Source organism: Nymphalis io, chromosome 4, assembly GCF_905147045.1.
Source record: "Nymphalis io chromosome 4, ilAglIoxx1.1, whole genome shotgun sequence".
Lineage (NCBI taxonomy): Eukaryota > Metazoa > Arthropoda > Insecta > Lepidoptera > Nymphalidae > Nymphalis > Nymphalis io.
The window spans coordinates 1370638-1392799 of NC_065891.1; the positions used below are offsets into that span (position 1 = coordinate 1370638).

The window sequence follows — 22162 nt, forward strand, 5'->3', positions numbered from 1 at the left end:
CCAAAAATGCAAAGGAGCCTGTGATGGTAAGTGGTTACTATCGACATAGTTTCTATTACATCGTAGCGTATTAAATTTAAATTTAAGCCACTACATATACTGTCAATGCGCCGCAGACCAGCCATTCATCCCTTGCGTCTGTATTATCTCTTGAGCCTGCACTGAGTCAGTAAAAATGCATCTAACTCAGCAAATTGAATCTTTTTACCAATTATTCTCCAGCCAAACGGAATCACCGTTAACCACCTTGATGGGTACTACCTTATCAGACTTGTACAAAGCCCTACCATTAATAATTAAATAATAATAAAAATATGAATTCTGCGTAAGATGCTTCGACATAGAGAATAAGCCATAATACATGATTTACCTGTGCAAAATTAACACGATTCGCTGGAAAAATTATAAATTCAAAATAAATCTCATACATTAGAATCTCATAAAATTTCCCGACCAACATATTCGCCTTAAATTCTTAACCTAATTATCGTTTCAACTTAAAAGAAAAACACACGGTTCGTCTATAAAAAACGGAAGCGAAAAGACTTTTTAAATTTTTAATTAGAGCGAAAATATTTTAAATGTTAGGGTGAAATTATTTTAGTCAACCTACGCCAACGACACTGAGCAATTGCCATACTTTATGCTAAGCTATGTATTTAATTACTACTGAGTACTAAAAATCCTTTCGCGTATATTTTAAGAGTGATATTTTAAAAGCAATCAAATGGTATCTAATATTTTATTTCACGACCGCCTCGTTGGTCTAGTGGTTCGATGTAAGTCTACAGACCCGGAGGTCCTGGGTTCAATTCCTAGGTTGAGCCAATAAAAAGTTATTGGGTTTTTCTGTCAGAAAATTCTTAGAAGCATCCCGGAGTCTGGAAGTTAGAAGTGCGTGCTTTCCGAGGCACGGGAACACTCCCGTGCCTCGGAAAGCACGTAAAGCCGTTTGGTCCTGCGCCTAAACTCTTTTTGGTCGTGTCGGATTGCCGTCCCATCGGATTATGAGAGTAAGGGAAGAGAGAGTGTAATTTTTAAGACACATATTTGTTATTGTATGGAATTTTAAAATGTTATATTTTTAGAATATAATTATTTTCAAGATAAACGACCTTTTTATGGCATTAGTTAGTTTCTAATGTCATAATGTAAAAAATCGTGTCGGATTGTCGTCCCATTGGATTATGAGAGTTAGGGAATAGTGAGTGCACCTGTGTTTGCGCACACACTTGTGCACTATAATATCTCCTGCGCAGTTGGCTAGTCTCTCTCGAGATTGGCTGCCGTGGCTGAATTCTGTCTGGAGGACATTATTATTTTATTTCACGACAAAAAAGCTGAATTAAAATGAATAATCTCAATAATGGATTATAATAAATATAATAAGTATAGACGTAACTTGTAAAATCGCTTGTCCTGACTGACTATCAATACGCAGACAAGAATACTGAGACTAGAAATTACGGACATTCAAAATTCAGGGTTTATTCAATAACGTTAGTATCGACAAATATTATTAAATATTTGTCTTTTGTTTTTGTTTTTGGAAATTTTCACTACAATTTATATTCTGATAAAATTGTTTTGATAAGATTCTAATATCACTAACAAAACTAGAGATAAAAAATCTCAAAAATAATAATTTTTATTATTTATTCATAATTATTATTGATGTTTCTTTTTCATTAGTATATTTGATTAAAAATGTAAACTCAAAGAATTATTTATAAACAACAACAGAATTTCAATTAAAATGAATTATGTATGCAATGTATCGATTTAAAAAAATAAAGTATTATTGTTGAACTGTACCTGTATAACTTGTTTATTAAGCAAACCAATCGATATTCAGTGATGTGTAACGCGTTACTGTTTGCGTTACGTCGCGTCAGCAAACTTGGAGCGTGCTCCGAATCAGCGTGACAATTACGTTGACGTCAATTACGTAAATACTGCCCAATCAAGAATAAACCATAATGATTATTGCTTATTTTTTCTAAAATATAGCAAAACCTACGTATAGTCAAATCAGTTTGGAGACGTTTTTGCGTTTGTAGCAGTACACCGTAAGTAAATAAATAAACAAATGCTTTTATATTTATGGGTACTCAAGACATTCATTTCGTCAGTATAATCCAGACATTTCAGTTATCCTTGCTTCCTTCTCATAACTCACGTATCATACTGATAATTCATTTTGAAACTGTATGGCCTCGTGTCTACTCTATTATTTTTCGCTTATTACTTTTCGCTTTTGCTTCGCGGACTAAGTAAATAGTAATGAGAATGAGTACTATAACCATGTAATACATTATTTTAGGGATCTATATTTAAATATATATATTAAAATTTCGAAAAGGCCTTTTTCAGCGGATGCTTACGTTATAGATTAATATATATTCCATTTTTTTGTGTACTTTTGTTCGTTGATAGTCAGTCAGGAGAAAAAAAATATAAATATAAGAACATTGAAATCCAATTATACAAAAATTGATTCGTTTTACTAAAGTTTAATAAAAATGTCTTCTAACTAACGTTTTCAATTTTTTAATACAACTCTAGTATTTGTCATCTTCCTGTGTTCCTTGTAGCCTTCTGATCCGTAAGTAGCAAGACAATAGTAGCATCTGATATACGCCCTGTAGACAAATTACATATATCTGTTATCCTTAAGCAAAAGTAAATATTTCTTAGATATAGTATGTGAGCATAAAAACGCATACAAAGCGATAGATTTGTTACTAATAGCATACATAGTTGTCTCTCTTTATCTCTTGACAAGAACCTATTTTCCGTTGTTTTTCAGAAGCGCTTCAATGTGAATTCTTCTAAGCTTCATCTTTGTCATGACTCTGTGTATATTTTAAGTAAAATTCATTAAAAGAAACAGTTTTGGTGCTGAGTAAGTCTCAACGCATTAGTGTTTGCACAACGTCACGTCTGCAAACGATGAGCGTGCTTTGAATCAACTATACAATTACGTAGGCGCGCTACACGTCTATTATGCAAATATTGTTCATGCGAAAATACTCTCTATTGTTCCTGGTGCAAATTCTATGCATTCTAAAATTGAATACACCATTTTCTTATTTGTGTTTCCATGACATATATTAAGCGGCGTTAGTGAATAAGTGAGATGTTTGATATTGTCTGTATAAAAAGAACAATCGATGTAAAGGAAAGACTATGATTAAAGGACGAAAAAAAAGATCGAAAATATAATGCTAATATCCTTCCGATTTCGGCAACGAGAGTAATTATCATGGGAGTTTGCATGTGAAACACTGGTAATAAGATCTAATATAAGCTGAGAGATCAGGCGCAGGAGCAAAACATTGGGCTGCTGCTGGGAATTTCTTGACGGAAAAAAAAACAATAAATTTTGATAATCCCAAATTGGAGTAGCTCTGAAGCCCGGGTCTCGTGATCGACAGCCTTTTAAGTTACTAAAAAAGTCAGGTGATTAATTTTAAATACGGATGACACGGTTCATAGATTTCAGAAAATACTAAATGAAAATCCTATAACCGTAAATGCGAACAGCGAAAAGTGAAATAGTACGCTATCTCACGTGAGTTCAACTAGCAATTGAACTATTTTAAATATTTTTTCGAACTTTAACCATATTGTCTTTCGAAGTCTTTGAAACAAATCCTGGTCTTTAGTGATTTGTTTCTATAGATCTCATAGATTAAACAATACAAGATTTTTACGTTCACCGTCCTTTTAGATTTCCAAAGCGAAAAATTTAAACGAATCGTCTTATTAATGAAATATGGGGAAAGATCAAAATTAAGAACAAAGAACTTTGACGACTTTGTTATTCTTGCGATTGTCACATATTTCATACGGAGAATAAGATTGACGTTACGAATCCAAAGTACCATCTATTTTAATATATTTACATGTACATATTTTTTTCAAATGATAAACCCAATATATGTACATATACCGGAGATTGTTTGACGTCGTGAATGAATGGCATATTTCCTTGGGGATTGCTGGAGAATACGATTTGAGGGACGTGAATGTTATTGCGGAATCATCCCCAGTTTTATTAGTAAACTTATTGTTATATTTCTTATAACATTATATCAATAGAGTATATCAATGATAAAATTACAATACAATAATACAAATATTTATTGTAAGTTACAGCGATATTGATTTAGAGTCAGTCTTTTGGAGATAAATGCTTTCTCATTGCGATTTTTTTCTGTTTTCAAAGAAACTTATGTCAGATACTTTGCAAAAAAAATAACTTCATGTAAATGAGTGAAAGTTAAAGGGCTACTAATGCAATTTAGTGGACTTCTGGAAAATTGGGGCCTTCAGGTTTTAACAGAATTTTTTCCTTCACCATTCTATGCCAAAAATGTATATAAATGTTTAAATTATTTTAATTCAATTTAAGCTAATACTGTTAACTAGGTATGTAATATAAATTATCTTGTTATCGTTATGTATATATATATATATATATATATATATATATATATATATATATATATATATATATAATGTATATAAAACAACAGTAAGTAACCCATAAGACATTCGTACGAGATTGAAATTGCTGCGATAATAGAATCAGGGCGCCAAGGGGTGGTCTGCGAATACGCTTACTATCCCGCGGTCAGCCACGCGTAAATTGCTGTATAAGTTTATAAACGATAGCGGAAACGATAAAACACATAAAAACTTAAAAAATATATTTTATATTTAGGTATCTGTGGTTTATTTTATTTTTATATAATACAGTGTTAGGTAGTCTATGTATTAAGTCAGAGTATAAGCTGTTCCAAAGATCATCCAAATCAATATAGCTCATAAATCACTTTACTACAATAGCTCATACTTTCATTTATTTAATTAGTAGGATATATTTAATAACAAAACAAAAAACAACTAGATATAGACTAAAAACTCAATATTATAGCTAATCTTCATAAAGTCCAGCATAGTCCGTTTCTATGTTATGTATTATATATGTACTGCAAATTGTAAATAATATAACTACTATAACTATAAAATCAAAGAAATAGATAATTTTATACAATCGATGCGTTTTGTGCGTACAAGCGGAAATCAACTGAAATTACTTTAATTCTATTGACAGATTAGTTCAAATCGCCAGCGCTGTAGCCACTGACTGATTCTCTAAATATTTAGTTGGAGGCGACTCGTTTATTACATTTCCTTGGACGGCGTTACTACCTGCACAATTTAATTGCGCTCTCCACCTGTACTCAAATTCCTTTATCTGTATATATAAAAGCGGTCTTCTTCAAACGAAGCATTTATTAATTCTCATGATGGAATAATTTGAACCCAGAACCCTCAGACTTTTTATATTTTATCTGCTTTTTTTATTTCGTCAAATTGAAGTTCCTAACTTTATTGCTCGATCTCAATGAAACAAAACGTTCATTATCCAGCTCATAGGACAGGACATTTGCAGCAGAAGCACAAAGGTGAGTTGTTAAGTGAAGTCTTCATATAGGCAATAATCGATAATTATCTAATATGAACCATCAAATGAAGGTGACATTATAAGTACGTCATTACATTTGGTTAAGCTTACAATTTACACCTCAATGCAAAATATTACAATTGTACTTACTGTATTGTTTTAATAAATACTCCGTCCCGGTCCCCAGTAAAAAGAGCATTTAAGTCCCCATCTAGTTTTTTTTATTTTTTAATGTTCATTCTTTTTTTTTGTTCCATATTTTCAATAATGAATGATTATTTTTTTATTTTTTTTTATATTCGCCGGGAGGGCAAATGACTCTACTCCACCATATGGTAAGTGTTAGTAGAGTCCAAACGCGACGACGGCCAGTACAGACGGGAAAAACGTTCTGCACTAGCCACCTTCGCCTTGCCGGCCCGCAAGATGCCTCTTCACGCCTCGTTTGAAGGGGAACACGTGAGCTGGTAAGGAATTCCATTTTTTGGAACAAAGAAAGGAGTTGCCAAATTTCTTTGTTCGCGATGGAATTGATGTCACAGTTAGGCGGTAACATCGAGAACCAGCTCGCGTGGACTTAAGAAGGAAGGGGGAAGCAGGAATTAGAGAGAATAATTCCTCAGAGCACTCTCCGTGATACAGTCGATAGAAAGGGAATGCTGATAATTACAGGTAATACTGCTCCCGTGGCGAAATATAACAATATTATAATAAAATAGTATAACTAAAAGGAAGAAATTATATAATACTCTTTACAACCTACAAATTACTCTGAATAAAAAAAAAAGATTTTATAATGATTGAATTATTGTACCTTAATATACCTGAAATTTGTACCTTAAGATAGATAGATCAGTCTTTTCTTGTTTTATGTTAAGAAGAATTAATTTCTACGAATTTCCTTAGTGATCTTTTGTTATAATTTAGTACTCTAAAACGATTTCAATGTAAATTTTTATCTGTTAATTGAATCTTTGTAATATCCGGTCCACGGTCTATTTACTGAACGCTACTGCTTAAAGTGTTTGCCAAATAATCGAAGTGGTGCGCTTGAAGGAATGAAGTGCTTGCATAAAAAATTTCGCATCCATTTGTTTTCATTCTATTATTTCTATATCGGAATGAAAATATTCAGATTATGATTAGAACTTATTTTATTACTTACGTCGCATATTTAGTGTAAAGGTCGTGATTTTATAAATTAACTTGCGACATCATTTGTTAGAATGAAAACGGGTAACTTGGCTTGCTTCGGAAGGTGTTAAATATAACATCAAGAATGATTTACTTAATAACATTGTTCGTCAAAACTTATGCTATCCTTCACCGTAACCGTAACAGTCTGTGAATGTCCCACTGCTGGGCTGAAGGCCTCCTCTCCCTTTTTGATAAGAAGGTTTGGAGCTTATTCCACCACGCTGCTCCAGTGCGGGTTGGTGGAATACACATGTGGCAGAATTTCAGTGAAATTACACAATTGCAGGTTTCCTCACGATGTTTTCCTTCACCGTAAAGCACGAGATGAATTGTAATCACAAATTAAGCACATGAAAATAAAGTGGTGCTTGCCCGGGTTTGAACCCACGATCATCGGTTAAGATTTACGCGTTCTTACCACGGCCATCTCGGCTTTTTTTTTTGTATTTATAATCGGCGGTAAAAAAACATGACGGAACTTCTGTCGCATGTAGAAACATCTGCATTGGACCAATGATATATAATGATTGTATGATGTTCTCTTTCGATAGATTTTTTTATTAATGTATAAATACAAAATAAAATATACTTTATTTGAGTAAATAAGTGCAAGCATTTTTGAAGTGTCATTTTACAAGATTAAATTAAATATAAAGTTAGTCGATTCGAGACGTAGCAGTTAGTATATGTATTTATATTAAATTACATAAGCATTTATGCTACTAATACTAAAATATACTACTCTTATATACTGCTAATACTAATAGGGACATATGGCGAAGGCTCGTGAGGCGAATAACATCTGCGCCGAACAATTCGCAATACATGGCGACCACGACCGCTCTGACAAGAGTATCACGACGAAGAAGAAGGCATTTATGCGAATTAAATACAATTGATAACCACGAAGGCTAGTTATAGATTTTTAGCATTGAAATAATGTTTTATCGATTAATACGCCTCATTATCTATTTATTTTTAATTTAAACAATACTATAATAGAAGTGACTTCCTTTCCCAAGAAAGGGTGATTTGACTTTGCGAAGACGAAACCTTGGTGTTTTCTTTATTTTTTTTATAGAATAGGTAGGTGGACGAGCATATAGGCCACCTGATGGTAAGTGGTCACCAATGCCCATAGACATATGCATTATAAGAAATGTTAACCATCGCTTACATCGCCAATGCGCCACCAATGTTGGGAACTAAGATGTTATGTCCCTTGTGCCTTCACTTCTTGTGTTCATATAATATTTGTCTTTGTTCCTATCAAAGTTTAATCAATATAAAAATATAACAATTTTATGTTATGTTAGAAATTACGATATAATAGTCCATTTAAATTGCTGCCAGGATAAACATTGTAACAATCTAGCCGCCTAGCGCCATTGCGACTTCGACAGACGACATCCAGTTAACTTAAGTATCTGAATTTTACACTGTTCCCCTCGAAATACGTGAAAGGAAATCAATTTGCCCCAGCAATATTAAGCTGGCTCGAATTGAGCTAAATAAGGAACGGAGCGAGAGCGGAGGGTTTAATATTTTTGTCGTGGTTGAGATTCTTTTCTCTCTTTGCTCGGCGAAGAAGCAGCACGGTAATCAGGAAAATTATTTACTCACATCTACGGGCCTCGATGCAAAATACATTTAGGGTTGCCAACTTATTTATAAAGTTAGAAATTATACTAATCACCGTTGCTTCATTTTATTGCTAATTGATTAGTCTGTTTGAATTATGTTGTATTATACATTTAAAAAATATGAATTAATGTGTTTAACATTTAAACAATCAGATTTATTTTGTGTTTGCAACGTTTTTTTTTCACATTTAATTTAAAATAATTATATAATAATTATATATATTTATATATATATAATTATATATAATATATATAATTATATATATACATTCCGATATATATATATATATATATATATATATATATATATATATATATCGGAATGTGGCTAAGACTCGCGACGGCCCCGACGTTCCGTTAGTGCCCACTGCCACGCCATCTGTCGGGCAATCGCGCACTTTGCCTCGTTAAAAGTCAATTCAGCGTCTTTTTATAATTTGCCCCGATATATATAATACACTCAAAGTAAGACGCATACTTTTTTCGTGTTATTTTATTTGTTTATCGCTAAATAGAAACATGATTTTAGGAATATAGACGGTTTCTTAAATTAGCTTTATGTCAGTTGTTATTGTCGAAATTGACAACACAAAAAATAATAAATAAACAATGCTTAAACATCAAAATATAATTTATTATTAATTATTAGTTTTGATTTTGAAAATACTATACTATATTAATATGAGTTGTTTTTGACATAGTTTTTTAATTTATAATATTGTCTTGACGATTTGATTAGAGAGTTTGATGTTCGGTAAAATTTGGCAGCCCTGGTGAGTTAATTTAACCAAAATTATTCCAAGGTGCTTTGTATGTATTCATACAAATTCTGCCAAATTTTATATGAAATATAAATTAAATTTAGGGACCTTATTGTTAAGGTCCTTTTATTTATTTTATATTTCATATATGGCGTTCAAACAATTACGTGTGATTTTAAGGTTATTCTTATTACCGTGACCTGCAATCGTTATCATATTAGCGAACCAAGTTATTAAATTCTGATTATTTATTGAAAAACACACACAACCCTATTTCTTATTAACGTCAGAATCAAAAGCTACAGAGAAATATTGCAGGTTGCTTTGAAAATAGTCACCGACAAGCTGTTCGCTGATTATTTTCAAATAAAAGCAAAACTTGATTTGCTTCTGTCAACATTTTGTGGACATCTTGTTTCGTCACTTTAATTTAATGCGTTATAATCATTTTTAAATGGATAGTTTTCATTACAAACAAAACTTCCAACACAACATATTAATTCTACTTGATAAAACTATAAATTCATACCACAGAAGCTTCACGCGGTCGTAATTAATACCGTGGTTATTTTTAATCTCGATTTGTATATACTTATTTAAATACTCGATGTCAAAATAATAATAATAATAATATTCTGGGATATTTTTCACACACGGCCATCTGATCCCAAATTAAGCTTGTACAAAGCTTGTGCTATGGAAACTAGACACAGACACACTACAACAAGACAAGACAAGCTACAGACAACTGATATACTACTTTTCTTTTGTAAATACATACTGATAATATAGATTATATAGATAATTACACCCAGACTCAGGAGACTCAGGACAAACAGACATGTTCATGCACACAAATGTTTGTCCTGGGTGGGAATCGAACACACAACCTTCGGCGTGAAAGGCAAGTATCAACCAACCACGCAAACCGGCTCAAAAAAAAATCACGAAACTAGTACAAGTATATTTTTTATGTAATTTTTTAAGATAAATTAAGAGCCACCACCGATTCAGAATGTAAATTCTAGCGATAATAACGGTCACGAAACTTAGTAGTTACTCCATTCATCAAGTATTTTATAGTTCCATTATATATCCTCCTTTGAAAATTTACGAATATTAACTTACTAAACTAGTGATTTTTTATCACTTTATTTATAAGAAAAATCCGTTTACACGATGTATTATTTAATAAAATTAATCCTTCGTATACAATTACAAAAATACGTGATATGAAAAAGTGCACACTAAAAATGCGAAACGATTAAATTTTAAAACGAAATTCTTTTAACAAAAAAACATTAAAATAATCTGACTCACTCTGACTGACTCATAATACCCATTATAACATATAAGGGCTAAATCGTTGCGGAGATTGAGTCGTAATTGAATATCTGCATTTATAATTTCCTTTTTTATTATTTTCAAGTGGGCAACCCTGTATTCCTTCACTGGCAGAATGATGAGACTAGGGGAGCACGCCAGGACGCTTTGTAAATAGTCACCGCAATAGCTTCTTGCAGATTAATTTCAAGTGAGAGTGCATCGTTGTGACTCACTATTCAAAGAGAAACGACACTCGCCAGTCGCTACAATATACTTTATTATTGTGTCCTGTAGTCTCCACAGTCGTGTGGTTCGTGCCTTTGTTGTATCTTCCTATCGGTTTATAGTTTGGTATTTTATGAGTCTGCATGTTTTCAATTCCAGGCAGCTACACAATTAACGTTTGGATCGCATTTTTTTTTAATCTTATCGTGATTAACGGATCCTCCATTTTCCATACAGTTTGGAATACATACCTTACGGTCAGATAATGATATTAACTCCAAAATAATTTCATCCAATCCATAATTGTGCAATGAAAAACTGATTACTTTTGTTTGTTATTCGATACACATTCACGAATTTGAATACCAGTGTTATAGAAATTGATTGAGCGAACAAAATGACAGACTGACGAATTTTCGTTTCTACGTAATTCGCTGGTGGCATAGGGTTTTGTACAGGTTTGTCTGACTACTTCCTCATCTTTTACTCTACCATTGAATATTAAAAAATGGTATTGTTTATTATGATTATTTATCGACTGTGTACAAAGTGGTTAATACTTATGTGACTATAAATCTAAAAATTTGCTTATCTTCCTGCCTATAATATAATAAATGAATCACTTTGTAACATAATAGTTATTAGTAGGTAAGTTTACTAATTGCTTTAAAATAAAATATCATTTAATTTCAATGACAAAGTACATTGCAAGAGCATCCTTAATTGCACTTTAGTAATATAATATTCATCAAAATAAATATTTGATTGTCTCGTTGGTCTTGTGGCCAGATATGAGGCCGCAAAACCCCGAGGTTCTGGGTTCATATCCCAGGTCGTGCCACTAAAAAGTTATTGGGTTTTCTGTCGAAAATTCTCAGTAGTAGAATGGAGTCTGGAAGTTGGAAGTGTGTACAATCCCGTATACTCTTTCCATTCGTATCGGATTGCCGTCCCATCGGATTACGAGAGTTAGGGAATAGAGATAGTTGCCCACCTGCACACTTGCGCACACGCCTGTGCACTATAAAATCCCCTGCGCAGTTGGCTAATCCCTCTTGAGATTGGTCACCGTGGCCGAAATCGGTCTTAAATCGGAAATTACAATAACTTATCCGTGAACAAACGTGAAACTTAGACTAGTACTCAAATAACTTACATCATTACAGTTTATGTATACATGACTTGTAAAAGCGGTTTCAAATTTACATTTATTTCGTTTTGTAAACTTAAAAAATAATTTATTTCGAAGCCGCTTTGACTAATGTAATTTATATTTGCCCCTAGGTACGGTAAGGTTTTTTCCGTGCCGCGTAATAAATTTCTGGCGGCCTTCGCATTCTAAAAATATTTAGTTTTTAGATCTATCAACTGTTAAGTAAATATTTTTAAATTGTGAAATGTTTTCGAATTCAACAATTTATGAGATTGCATGGATTCACGTTCAGTTTCGTGCGTTGTTATTTTCTAAAACGTCGTATGTCTTTCTTATTTATGTTAGCAGCTTATACAGCCGCTACCGTTTCTGTAGTTTGAATCCGTTTATCGGATTTCGAACACGTTTCGGTCGAGCGTTTCGATACACTTGATATATAAGCGTTCACCCTAACCAAATTATAAGGAAAAAACTCACCTTCATATATCACAATAAATTGAGAATATTTAAATGGAATTTTCCTTTTATACAAGTAAAAGATATGTCAATGAATATTCGTACTATGGTGATAGTAGTCCTAGTTGAAAAATCAAGCCTACCCTCATCTTAATTCGTATATATACATAGACATTGGCATTGTAAGAAATGTTAACCATCGCTTACATCGCCAATGCGCCACCAACCTTGGGTAGTATGATGTTATGTCCCTTGTGCCTGTAATTACACTGGCTCACTCACCCTTCAAACCGGAACACATTATAGCTTAGAGATAAAAATATATTGGCATATATAAAAATATGTATGTTGAATGTACTTAACTATATCAAAGATACAATTTTTTGCGGACCATACGATAGCTTTAAAGATGCCTTGTACCTTCAAACACCCTTAAGTGTCATGTTTACTTTTAATATTTTTATTAGGCAAAAATAACTGTATATATAAACATTTTTAATAAATTGTAAATACAATCGATTTCAAAAGCAAATAACGAAATGTGTTTTGCAAGTCATTCAGCACTCACAGCTTATACTGTACTATAGTATTTTGCTACTACAATTATAAAATAAATTTGCTCACCAATAAACTATGTTTGGTTTATTGTGATTATAATATTACCAAGAATATAACAATGCTAAATTACAAATCGGTAAGATAAAATATTGAGAGTAAATAATCCAGAAATATAATTAAATTAATAGATATAATGTTTTATTTTCTTTTAGAGCGATAAAAGAAATAGTTCAAGGTTAAATTTGATCGCAAAAATTCTATATATATAGTGTGAGTGAACTGTTTTGACCCAATGAGATTTCATTTCTTACACGTGTTATAACTTTAAACGCAGTTTTTTTCTGTATTAAATGATCGAAGGGCATGAAAAAGGCTATATGACATGAAAATATGTTAAAAAACTACACGAAGCAGGTGTGGCAATTGAATCCAACACCATATCACAACTTTATCTTCGCAAATATAGATAACCTAGCTATGTGTAACGCTTTATCTTGCTGATAGCGGGCAGTAACGATCCGATCGTCTGAATGGACAGCCTTAAATAAGTTTCACGAGACAAAACTGTTTGTAGTGAAGTGAAATATTAAAGTGCTATGGCAGGGGTTGGCAGAGGCGGAGGACAAGGACCGGCGGTCGGGAAACTGGAGTCCCAGATTTATTGCATCAAGTACACTTTGTTCTGCTTCAACGTTGTACTGTGGGTGGGTATTGGGAATTGCAAGTAGTGGTTCCTTCCAGCTCTATTTCTCGCAGCGTGTTTACTTTGAATTAGTTGTTAGTATTTACTTTACAGCACTAGATTCGATTTTAGAAATGCAACAACGAAATTGAAAACTGTTCGTATTGCGTACATTGTGAAACATAATGTATGACTCATGATCGATGCGTGATGGTACATTGGGTAGACACGTGGATCTTAACCGCAAATCCTAAGTTCAAATCCGAACAAGTACTAATAGTTTTCATGTATTTAATTCATCTCGTGCTTGTTAAAATTCAGTAATATTTGTACCCACTATCATACACTATAGCAGCATGGTGGAATTAGCTTCAAACATTTCACTACAAGGCACATTTACTCTTACTTTACCTTAATATATAACCATTTTTGATTTTTAATTCATAATAATTATTTAGATAAGATGCTTGATAATGACTAATCGTCTTCAGCTATGTCGCTTACTACGTTTTCTTTATCAATTAAATGCAGCATCATAATAAACCTCTAATTATTGGGGTCATACACGTAATAACGTCCATTTTATTTAAGTATGTTTTATAGTTGTTATATTTATAAACGATTTCGTTTGTGATGTGAAAGCAAATAAACTTATTTTTAAAACTAAAGTTAAACACCTAAATAGGCCATGTATAATATTATTGAAACGAATTTTTCATTCGTGATATATGCGTTATTGTATACGCATTAAACGTTATTAAGTGATCTAAGCTAAAAGGGCGTAAACACCGTTATCAGTTTGATAAGCCACTTGTCCTGTTTTCCGAGAAACAGAGTCATTGTGAATCACATTGTTAATAAAAATTTACCATTTACATTCATCGTTGTATGCTTTTTGTTTAACGCTAAATAAGCAGTCACTTTGTATTAATTGGTTACATCCGGCTTTGTCGCTCGCGGTATTTAATTTGACATTTTTATCTAACATGCTGACAACACTATAATATCAATGTTGCCATATATTGTATATAAAATGAATTATTAAATTGACTCTGTATGCCTTTTGTAGTCCTTAAACTTGCGAGTTCCGGCTTGATTTCCTCGTCACCCTATAATACCATTTTGTTACATCTAAGCATAATTGTTTAAGCCTTTGAAGCTGTTCCCTGCTGTTGAATTCCCCCAATGCAAAGTTTTATAAAATAATTAATATACTTATAGCAATATCATTGACTTGAGCCATGATTTCGCTTAAAAATTTTACAAATAACCTTATATTGCTTAAGAATACACAATAGCTACTAATCTCTAAATCTACCCATTCGTATTTCAAAGAAATATTGAGGAAATTAAAGATAAAAAAGAACATTGTAAATTATATTTTCCCTATATAATATAATATAGAAAAAAACCTTCTTTAAATTATGTTAATATTGTCTACGTTGAGAAAAAAAAGACACATTTATACTTTTTTTTTAATTCTTTTTTTATATATTTTTTTTAATCTTTATGTCATTGTGCAGTTTACCTAATGCAGTTGTCAGTGTTTGTATTGCTATTTTCCTGTCCACGTGATGAGTAAGTCAGTGTAATTACAGTCGCTAACATATAACATCTTAAGAGCCTATGATAGGCGAATGAATTAAGTGGTTTATACTTTATCATTGCCATTATGAATGGATGAAGATTGCTACTTAACCTTTAGGAGACACATTTGCTCGTCTGCCTTCTTAAAATAATAAATAAACAATCGTAATGTACTTAATATTTGGTACTTAACATTTATGTATGCTGTCGTTCAGTTTGTTCAGCGATATTGTATTGAATTTATTTTGTTGAAACCAATTGTTCGTAATGTTTGTTTTTGATCGAATGTATTTAGTTACCAGGTTATTTGATCTCGATTGTTTCTTTTCATTTTACTTTTTTACTTTCACTTCAAAGAGGAATACAAACGTACATTTACAATCGAAACATAATATGTAGACTTAAAGTTACTCATGAAAGTATATTTATCCAAAAAGTTCTGATTAATCAAATTCAAATCAAATTATATTTTATCATATTTCCCTTAAGCAAATTAACCTAACATGGTTTTAAGAAAAACTCACGACCAGGAACTTTATGAAACAAAATTAAACTTAAGAAAGTTATATAAAAAGGCAGATGTTCCACATAATTTTAGATGGACAGACGAATTATGGCCTCGGGTCGGTAATTTTGTAGAGAGGGGTAGCCTAAGGGTAAGCGCACATTGGGATCTCGATGAACTTGTCATTTCTTACTTTGATTGTATATATGAACATAAACGTAAAAAACGTAACAGCCTGTGAATGTCCCACTGCTGGGCTAAAGGCCTCCTCTCCTCTTTTTGAAGAGAAGGTTTGGAGCTTATTCCACCACGCTGCTCCAATGCGGGTTGGTAGAATACACATGTGGCAGAATTTCAGTGAAATTAGACACATGCAGGTTTCCTCACGATGTTTTCCTTCACCGTAAAGCACGAGATGAATTATAAACAGAAATTCAGCACATGAAAATTCAGTGGTGCTTGCCCGGGTTTGAACCCACGATCATCGGTTAAGATTCACATGTTCTTACCACTGGGCCATCTCGGCTCTTACGTTACGTTTACGTTACGTTTACACTTATTTTATTATGCATAGGAAAAATGATATTATATGAAATATGATGCGTTTTTAAAATCAGTAAACAGTTTTCTAATACGATTATCGTGACAACTAATATTTGTTAATACATTCAATAATTTCACGAAAGACAGACTATTGATTCATTATTCCTTTGAAATTGTCACAATTTGCTTAAATAAACCACAATAAAATATGTTTATATTATGACATCAGCACTGGTACAGTTGAACGCCAATACTGTTGTCCTTTCTCATCTTTAGGGCTAAGCTTAACAGGAATAAAAACATTGCTATCTCTTTCTTACGTATGGGGTTAATAAAGAAAACGAGTACTCTAGACTTATGAAATTTTAATTTTACGATTACGTGTAATTAGCGCCACTATACATCCGGACAGTGTGTTATAAGTTGAATTAATTCATATGATATTTCCAAGCTGAATTTAGAAATTTAATTTAAAAATCGTTAACGTATTTCATTTGTCTGTTTCAGCTGTCGTATCTTTATAGCCTTCACAAGTCGAGATACGACGGGCGAAATAGTATTAAAAATATAATCGGAATGAAACTCGACTGTAATACATAAAATATATATAATTAATAAATACAATATTATAGGTTTTTTTTTTTTATAGAATAGGAAGGCGGACGAGCATATGGGCCACCTGTTGGTAAGTGGTCACCAACGCTCTTAGACATTGGCATTGTAAGAAATGTCAACCATCGCTTACATATCCAATGCGCCACCAACCTTGGGAACTAAGATTTTATGTCCCTTGTGCCTGTAATTACACTGGCTCACTCACCCTTCAAACCGGAACACAACAATATCAAGTATTGCTGTTTTGCGGTAGAATATCTGATGAGTGGGTGGTACCTGCCCAGACGAGCTTGCACAAAGCCCTACCACCAGTAGTTGAAATGATTTCAAAACAGTAGTGGTTCTGTATTCAAATGTCAGAAAGCGACATTGATTATAACTAATGTAATATTTAAACGATACGTTTCAAAACGTATTATCGTAAGTTAGTTTTCAGCATTACGAGTGAGGTTTAAATTAACTATTCATGGAATATCACTGGCTGGACAAGACGGTTCATGTTTATATTTTTATTTACAGTTACAATATAAAAATAGATACAATCGTATTTTCAATGTGCAATCACCCTTATCGTTATCTAAGGCAAACATTAGCGGCACGCGGCGTCAGCAGTAAATTGTCTTACATAACTTGCTCGATACAGCGGTTATTAAGCATGGTTAATTAGGAAAATTAAACATTAACTATAAGGGTAGTGAACGGATGGGTCTGTTGAACTATGGCTTTTGGGTAAACATATATATTTTATCTCTTACAATATATGTATATAGTATAGCTTATATATCCTAAAACATTCGTTGTAAACGAATTTTCATATACTTAATATATTAAACACATATTATCGTCACACACACACATGTGATAGTCTCGTGCATTGAAGGATAACTTCATGAGGAAGCATGTGACGAATGAAAATCTGTGTATATACACCAACCCGCATTGGAGCATGGTGGTGGAACAAGCTCTAAACATTCCCTTCTTAAATAGAAGCCTTAGCTTTGCAAACATTTTCACTCTGTTACTTTACATTACTTTTTACCTCGATGGAGCTACACAAAGCCCGATAACCGGTTATGAGTTTGTTATTATATATTTAGGTTTTTTATAAAAATAAATCTTTTTTGACCAGCAAATTGCGTATTTGAAACAAAAGGCGGCTTTAACGCCTGAAGGCATTCTCGTCTAGTTAACCTTTAGGCAAATCAGAAATTCATGAACGTGATACTACGATAATAAAAATATACAAATAAATTACAAAAACACACAAATATTTACGCATAATACAAATTTTAATATTAATATTTAATACTGTATATGTATACATTTTTTTTAGTTAGCCTTATACCTAACCTAGACTAAGCCTTACCGTCTTGGTAGGTACTACCCACTCATCATTTATTCTACCGCCAAGCAGCAATATTGCATTAACTTAGTAATGGAGTGTAGCTACAGTCACTAGGAACATAAAATCGTAGTTCCCGAGGCTGGTGGTGCTTTGGGTGATGGTTAATATTTTTTACAATGCCAATGTCTATGCGCGGTGGTGACCTCTTAACATCAGTTGGCCCGTTGCCTGCCTACCTAATGAGCATAGTGCAGAAAAAGTTAAAATTAATTATTTTGTACTACAAATTATGGCTTTTTCACCATCTCTTTTATCCTATATATACGTTATCCTAATGTGTAATGTAGTATTACCTATTCTTAGATTAATCAATAATCAAAATTCCCTGTTAACTTCGTCTGCAATATGTATCACGAACACAGTTTTACTCCTAATATTCGCTAGTCTAATTGGAACAGCAATCGGATACTACGGAGAGACAGTAGGTATAGGAACAATACCGTGTCGTGTGTATCGAGGCATGAGGCACTATATTTTCAACTATTTTAAATTTCAAAGGTTTTTATTAACATCTAAATAATTTAAACAGGTGGTAGGACTTTGTGCAAGCTCGTCTGGGTAGGTACCACCTACTCATCAGATATTCTACCGCAAAACAGCAGTACCTGGTATTGTTGTGTTCCGATTTGAAGGATGAGTGAGCCAGAGTAATTACAGGCACAAGAGACAACATCTTAGCCTAAAGTTGGTGGCGTATTGGCAATGTAAGCGATAGTTAACATTTCTTCCAATGCCAATGTCTATGGGCGTTGGTAACCACTTACCATCAGATGGGTCATATGCTCGTCCGCCTACCTATACTATAAAAAAATAATGTAAAAATTACATGAAATCGGTTGAATAGTTAAGACGTGAAATCTAATAAATAAACAAACAAACAAACCTACTTTCGTGTTAATAATATTAGTGAGTTTAAGTTAAGTCGCTAAGAAAATGATATCTGTGAAAGGTGTACACCTTTTTAAAGCGAACTATTAGACTTTCGCTGTTTTTTTTTAAATGTAATTAGTTAAATATAATTTAGCCTATATATAGTTTCCAGGTAATAAATTACCACTATAGCGGGTTTTATTTAATCCTGGTTCATCAAAGATTCCATTGTTGGCGATGCGTTGGCGCTTTAAATGCTTTGTACTTTTTGCAGCGCTTTTTAGCTCCCGAAGCAATATGAGTTTAACTTGTGTATCTGTGTGTTTGTGAGTTATGAAGCAAACGTCCAATGATATTAAATATATCAAAATTCCATAATGCGGTGGTCATTTATTTATACTGAACAGCTCGTATATTCGAACATAACCGAGGCGATCTAAACAATAAATAACTGTCTACGTCATTATTTATTAAATTACTAATAGCATTTCCAAATAATCTGGTTTATTCTTCAAAGGAGTTCAATCAATACGTTACTTGTCTAGATCATTTAATATTTATATCATTTGAGTACTAAAATGGTGCAGTTATTTGTTTGAATCATGGCTTTTATTAGAGGCATTATTTATGACTAAAACAAACTTTATAAACTGGCACAATGACTTTTTTTTCCTTTAGGTAAACATTATAGTTCTATGACTATATATTGCTAAGTAACAAATTAACACAGCAATGATTGTTAATTATAAGAATTCGATTGAAAAAACTATTTTTAAATAGTTCGAAAAGATCCCAAAGGACGTGGATCCGTCTACGGTGCGGCACCGGCCACCGTGTAACGGCACGCGGTGCCGGGCGAGGGCGCAGCGTCGTGGCGCAGCACGGTGCCATGTACGGTTTTTTGCTGTTGCTTAGTTCGCACGTGTTAATAAAAATGGCTGACTATTTAAGTGTCGACTTCTTAATTTGACTAGTGGAAGCACATCCCGTTCTCTTATTTCATATATAATTATAAAAAATATACTAAAACATTGGCGTAAACTTGTATTTATATAACTTATATTTATATAAGTTTACACCAATGTCCATTTCTGTACATCGCGAAAACGAGTTTGTCGAGTGTATGTTGTCAAAATCTCGGTACAATGTTTTTCATTTTAAACATTTTATTTATTTATATTAAACATTATCTATTACGATAATATTTTATCTTATTTCACGTGTTCTTTTTACACGTTTCATACCAAAAAAACTGTTTAAACAAATTTAGTAATCGACGTAACAGCGTTGTAGTTTTATAATGTGTTTAAAATCAATCGCTGCACGAAATAACGGATATGAACGTTAACTTCAAACCCTATCAACCTCACGACCGTATAACGAACTATAATCGTAATAGCGCTTTAAATTGGAGTGTCGAGCGAGTTGACGCCAAAAACGCTGAACGTCAAGTGTCATTCAAACCTGAACAATCGTTAAGGTGTTCCTGCACAAATGAGAAATAATTGCTTGAGTCGACCCGCGAGGTCACTCCCAATAATTGACTTTTGGAATTGTGCCAAGACGGATCCGTGTTCCCATTTAAAATGTCACCTCTGCATACGGTTCTATTTTTGTGACAAACTTCTGCAAAACGTAGCTATTACCTTGTAGCAGCTTTATTCGATTTAGTTTTTAATTTATATAAACATTTCAAAATATATTGTAAATGTTACAATTAATTATTTGACTAATTGTATGTATTCCAACTTCGAAAATTTTGATGACAATTGAAATAACTTTCGCTCTCGAAAATGAATTGTTCAAACCTATTTTAATAATAAGTATTATGATAGAATGAAAAAAAATTATCAAAGTTTTGAAACGAATAAATAATCAAATTTAGTTATTTAGAGTATATTTAATCAAATCAGGCTTTTACAATCACCGAGAAATCGTTATTCTTCGATTCTAGCTTAAGATTAAAACCAGTTCTGAATATATTTAAGTCTCAGTGAGCGAAATAGAAACACACTTTAAGTCCGTCCATTAGACTTTGTTGGTTAATAAGGGCGTAGAATATTTTTTTAGTGCATGGCAATGTATTGGCACATTATGATACGAAAGTCCAGATTTCTATCATACAGATGAAGCGTTATTAGAATACCTAGGGAGACAACCAAGAAATTGCCTTTTATATGTCAGATGGTTTTGTAATTATTTAATCCTATATATTATAATATGCAATGTACATAACTGATGATTAGTAAATGTATTTAATTAGTTAATAATGATATAGTCTCGTACAGAATAAAATCCCTTAATATAAACAGCATTTATACAAATACCTAGAGTCTAAGCTACTTAAATTAATAATTGCCTGTGAAAAGAAGACGCTTCTCTCGTTCAACTTCAGCAAAAAGTTCAGGATCTTGCTTCGTTGCCTTCAATTAGTTGATTATGCGCTTCAAAAAATATTAATTTAACCTTTAAAATATATCGAATGTACTTTTATGATAAATGAAACATACAAGCAATAGCGATCTAGATAGTAAATAAATATATTTTAACCAAAAAAGTGATTTTGAGAGGGTAAAGTTTGAGGAAGATTAAGGAAACGCCCGAAAAACAAAACGCCCACGTCTTGAATTCCATGTATTTTCGCTGACTCTGGCGTCTTATTCCATTTACAAAATTTATTTTTCCGCAATGTTCTCTGTAAACGGTAACGCTAAGTCGCTGGGCGGACCCGTAAAGAAGTCACTTTTAACTGTATGATTGCAATTTATACGAAATTGGACTCTTGTTCACTTTAACTGAAAACAAAATTCAATTCTATAAATTTTGGCTTATAAACGTTAAAATAAAGCCGATTAACCCAACTCAAGCGTCAAACGTTGAAGGTGTTAAGTGTTTGTTTAAAAACTTAAAATTCGGGACGGATTCGTTCCCGGGAGTTGCGTGGAATAGATAAAATCTTCCATATAAGATATTCAAATCCCTTAAGTGCACGCTGCGGTTGAATTGCGAGAAAAAGTCCCCATTTTGAAACGTTGTAAAAGTCTTTATTATTCCGGATTCACAGGTGTCTCAGAGGAGATACAGTCAGAGGCAGAACTGACGGGTTTCTCGGGATGTGAAATCGGCGCAACATTACCAAAATAGTGGTTCTCGTCTGATA

The 22162-nt window shown here is 32.8% G+C and overlaps 1 protein-coding gene across 4 annotated transcripts in view; it reads left to right on the forward strand.

Annotated features, from left to right (window-relative positions):
- The first annotated feature begins 13306 nt into the window (after positions 1 to 13306).
- LOC126781731 (tetraspanin-2A) overlaps positions 13307 to 22162 on the forward strand; it is a 42304-nt gene continuing 33448 nt past the window's right edge. For all 4 annotated transcript variants that reach the window (XM_050506736.1, XM_050506735.1, XM_050506733.1 and 1 more), the window contains exon 1: positions 13307 to 13499. In XM_050506736.1, the coding sequence (XP_050362693.1) occupies positions 13392 to 13499 (108 nt within the window). In that variant the 5' untranslated portion in view covers positions 13307 to 13391. The remainder of the gene's footprint in view (positions 13500 to 22162) is intronic.